A 4,837-nucleotide genomic window follows, 5' to 3' on the forward strand; every position below is an offset into this window, starting at 1 on the left:
CCCCTGAATTCGAAGCCTAGACCCCCGCCCATCTCCGCTCCCGCCAACCCTCCACCCTCTGGATCCTCTCCCACTCCTCGCCATCCCGAAGTTGACCATGGGTCACCTAGGGAGAATAGGAAGAACTCGGATGGGAAAGCAAAGGACATGGATGTGGATGGCATCCCCAACCAATCCATGAGCATAGCCATAGCTTCAGAAGACATGAACCAGCCACAACTGATGGACGAAGAACCGGAAAGCTTCGACTTGGGAGGACTTGACATTCTGGAGCTCGAATCAGCATGCAAAAAGAAGGATTATGACAAGATTCCAGAGCACCAGCTTAGCACATTGGAAGTCATCATAGCCAGGGCATACCAGCAACAACAGTTAGGCATTCAACCGGCAGTCATTGGGATGGCGGTCTCATCACAAAAGACTCCAAGAAGAGAGGGAGAAGAACTGATCTCCAATGAACAATCGCAATAGGGAAAATCCTGGTTGACTCAGGCAGGTATGCGAAGCTGACTAAGTACTACAAGCCCACCGCTAGTAGTGAATCATGAAGCTTACTTCATGGAATTTAAGGGGGCTCAATAGCCCAGGGAAACTAAGAATGATAAAGAACATGATAAAGCAGGAGAAGCCACAGATTTGCTTCCTTCAAGAAACAAAGTGTAACAGTAACACTCTGGGAAACATACTTTCCAGAGCTTGGCTAGGCAGTTGTTCAGTAGCAGTGGATGCCTCAGGGGCCTCAGGTGGGCTGGCTATTGCCTGGAACTTGCAAGCGATAATGCTCTCAGATTTTCATGCATCCCACCACATTATTCAAGCCACTTTTCACATAATAGGCACAAACGTCCATGGCCATCTTACCAACGTCTATTTCCCACAGGAGGCAGGTAATAAAATAGCTTTACTAAATATGATAGAAGCACTGAATCTCCATAGAGTCCATCCCCTTTGGATCATTGGAGGAGACTTTAACATGATCACTAAATTAGAGGAAAAGCAAGGGGGCCGAGCCAGGATGGAGCAGGAAAATGAACACTTCAAAGAGTTCATCCAAAACAATGCTTTAATCGATCTACAGTTCTGCAATGGTACGCATACATGGAGTAATCGCCGGACTAGAAGGCAACAAATCGCATCCAAACTGGATCGATTCCTCATGTCTGATAATGCGGTCCATTTAGGAGGAGATATAGCGGCAGCAATTCTCCCTTACGCAGGTTCTGACCACTGGCCCATATCCCTTCAGTGGCAAAGACCGGGCAATGCCAATAGGAGACCATTTCACTTTGAAGCGTTCTGGCTCACTCATCCCGCATTCAAAGACTTCATCAGAAATACATGGAACAACTTCCAACCACCAGAGGGATCCAAAATGTTCCAGTTTCAACATAAACTCAAATATCTCAAATCCCATATCAAGCTCTGGAATCAAGAAACCTTTGGAAACATTTTTCAGGCGCAACAGGACTTAAACATGGAAATGAAAGAGCTCCAACAGCAAATAATCACGGGGGGACACAATGAAGAAACTTTGGAATAGGAGCAACGCATTCACAATCAATTGGAGGAGAGGAGAAAGTAGGAGGAAATATTATGGAAGCAGAAATCCAGGATAAGATGGCTGAAGGAAGGAGAGAGAAACACTAAGTTCTTCCACAGAACCACTGTACAGCGGAGAATGCACAACACTATTCCTTTCATTCAGAAGCAGGATGGGGAAAGAGTAGAAGAGCATGATGAGATCGAGCAGGAATTCATAAGGCACTTTCGGCAAGTTCATCAAGAGCCCCAAACAGATAGACAGCCAGCTATTGAAAAAATCACCCAAAATGTGCCGAAAATCATCACTGAAGAACACAATAAGCTCCTTCTGCACCCTATTCTACCTCAGGAGGTGGACACTGCAATGCATCAGCTCAAGGAAGGAAAAGCCCCTGGCCCGGATGGCTTTACAACCACATTCTTCCATACCTTCTGGGAGCTGATAAAAGATGAAGTCTGGCAGGTGGTGGAGGAATCGCGCACTCTTCACTGGCTTTTTCCCTCTCTCAATTCTACATTCATTGCGCTCATTCCAAAGGAAGAAAGCAACAACACTCCGGATAAATTTCGTCCAATCGCTCTATGTAATGTAATCTACAAGGTGATATCAAAGGTCATAGCCAACAGATTAAAGTCGCTGCTACCCCTGCTCATTTTGCCTAAAAAATCTGGCTATGTGGAAGGGAGACAGATCTTGGACGGCATTATCCTCACGCACGAAATCATTCATTCTCTCAAGCACACCAAACAAGCAGGTATGATTCTCAAGCTTGACCTGTCAAAAGCTTTTGATAAGCTAAGTTGGGTATACATACAAAAAATGTTAATAGCTTTTGGTTTTTCTCCAATGTGGGTTCGATGGATTCTGAGTCTCATATCTTCAACTTTCTTCTCCATCCTTGTAAATGGCATACCATCCCATCCCTTTAGTCCCTCAAGAGGCATTCGGCAAGGCGACCCTCTCTCGCCATTCCTTTTTGTTCTCATGGCGGAAGGTTTGGGCCGCCACATCAAACAAGCTCTCCTCTCCCAGCAAATCAAAGGTCTATCAATTCACAACTCCCCTGCTATAACCCATCAGTAGTTTGTCGATGACAACATGCTTTTCGGGTACCCATCTGTACAAGAAGCTTCTATGTACAAATCCTTGCTGAACGACTTCGCCGAGGCTTCGGGAACTAGCATTAATAAGACCAAATCTCAAATTTTTTTCTTCCACACTCCTCCTGTTATTCAGCGTGCCATAGCTCGTATTCTGGGTTTCTCCATAGACTCTCTCCCTTCTAAATATCTTGGAGCCCCCCTTATTGATTCGGCCATCAAGCATACCTCTTGGCGTATGCTCCTCGAGAAGCTTGAATTCCGACTCAACTCATGGACTCACAGATCTCTGAATATAGCTAGTAGACTGGTGCTAATCAAGGCTGTGCTACAGGCAATGCTGCTTTACCTATTTTCAATCCTTGCAGCTCCTAAATGGGTAATTAAAAGAATAAAGGATCTACAACGCAACTTTCTTTGGGGGGCTACAGGTACAAATCGCAAATGGGCTTTGGTAAAATGGACCACTGCGTGCAAGCCTAAAGAACAAGGGGGTATTGGACTGAGAGACCCCAGTCACAGTAATGCTATTATGTGCGCAAAAATCTGGTGGCAATGGCTATCCACCCCCAACAAACCATGGGCGGCCATTTGGACTGCTAAATATGCCAACCACAGGCCACAGGAGGAGCTCATCAGACTAACACCCAATGCAAAAGGTTCACTCATATGGAACGCAACCAAACAACACTTCTTAATGATACAACAACACAGTTTTTGGGAAGTTAGAAATGGCAGAACTGCTCGTTTTTGGACGGATGCATGGAACCAGTTGCCAAAGCTCAACGACATTCTCAGTCAACTTCCAGGCCACTCTGGGGAAGAGCAGCATCAGGAAGAGATATGGCATTATTGGACTCAGGAAACAGATCAAGGATACAGGCAGTGGCAGCGAAGTGACACGATAATCAGTAGAGCGGATCACCAAACTATAAGGGAACTGGAAAGGGAGCTCCAAAAATGCCGAGTAAGATACTCCGAGGGCAGAGACATCCTTCGTTGGGGCTACTTGCCAAAAGGAACCTTCTCCACCACAGAGGCATACAAAATCATATGTTCAAATCCCTCGCCCCTGGATCCCATATGGGGAAGAATTTGGTCAACAGGTACCTGGCCCAAAGTCTCACTCTTCCTATGGTTGGTGGGGCATAGGAAAATACTCACTTGGGACAAACTCAGGTGAAGAAACTATCATGGTCCCTCAATATGTGTTAATTGTAACTCGCAGGAGGAAACACTTCAACACCTTCTGGATTCCTGCACCCTTGCTAACCAAATGTGGGAGAAGGCCAGTTTTCGATGCCAAAGAAGATGCAGGGTGTCAGACGATATCACCGACTCCATTCGCCAATGGCATCAGAATCCATACAAAAGTGAAGTTCTCAACCAATTATGGAGATTGATTCCTGGGCTCCTCACTTGGTGTATCTGGAAGGAAAGGAACAAGCGCATATTCAAAGATCAAATAACTCCACTAGAGATCATCTGGGGCAACTTCTGTCTGAACCTCAAAGAGACATTGGCACTTCGCACGTGGATGCCGGATGATTTTCCCACTCTGGCAAATGAGAAGGCCATTTGGGCTAATTGGAATATGCCTCTCCCACAGGGAAATCCAACTCAAGCCCCCTCAGAAAGCAGCAACGTAAAGAAGGAATCCTGGACCTCCCCTCCAAAGCACACTTTCAAGCTCAACTTTGATGGAGCATCAAAGGGCAACCCTGGAAATGCTGGATATGGGGGAATTTTCAGAAATCATGAAGGCTCACCCCTCCTTATTTACTTTGGCAACATAGGATGGGATACCAACAACTCGGCAGAATTGGAGGGACTGTGGCAAGGACTTCTCCTTTCCAGAAAACACAACTTTCACCCCCTGGAAATTGAAGGTGACTCCCTCATCCTCATCAACATGGCTAAACAACTCCTTAATGGGACTCATGCTAGGAAAATTGCCAATAGCTGGAGACTTGAAGCTAGATTGGAGGCCATAGAACAATGGCTTCACAATAATCGAGCCATCATCTTCACTCATGTTAAAAGGGAAGGAAACAAGGTAGCAGACCTCCTAGCCAACCTGGGTGTGGAATCTGAACACACTCTAATCACAGGGACGCTCGACATAATCCAAAACCATGATCATGAACAGGAATGCAAACTTCTGGTTCAAAAGGATGCTGCCCTCCCGGATGCG

The 4,837-nt window shown here is 46.0% G+C and overlaps 1 protein-coding gene across 1 annotated transcript; it reads left to right on the plus strand.

The window, feature by feature from the left end:
* The first annotated feature begins 598 nt into the window (after positions 1–598).
* Positions 599–1,540, plus strand: LOC149261363 (uncharacterized). Its single transcript, XM_089368707.1, has one exon. The coding sequence runs from the start codon at positions 599–601 to the stop codon at positions 1,538–1,540; it is 942 nt and encodes a 313-aa protein (XP_089224833.1).
* Positions 1,541–4,837: the final 3,297 nt, after the last annotated feature.

Source organism: Pinus tabuliformis, chromosome 6, assembly GCF_031772625.1.
Source record: "Pinus tabuliformis cultivar Carrire ecotype Pingquan chromosome 6, CPIR1, whole genome shotgun sequence".
NCBI classification, from domain to species: Eukaryota; Viridiplantae; Streptophyta; class Pinopsida; order Pinales; family Pinaceae; genus Pinus; species Pinus tabuliformis.

Excerpts from the sequence above, each read along its gene's own strand:
- LOC149261363 (XM_089368707.1), top strand. The coding sequence starts at position 599 with ATGATAAAGAACATGATAAAGCAGGAGAAGCCACAGATTTGCTTCCTT.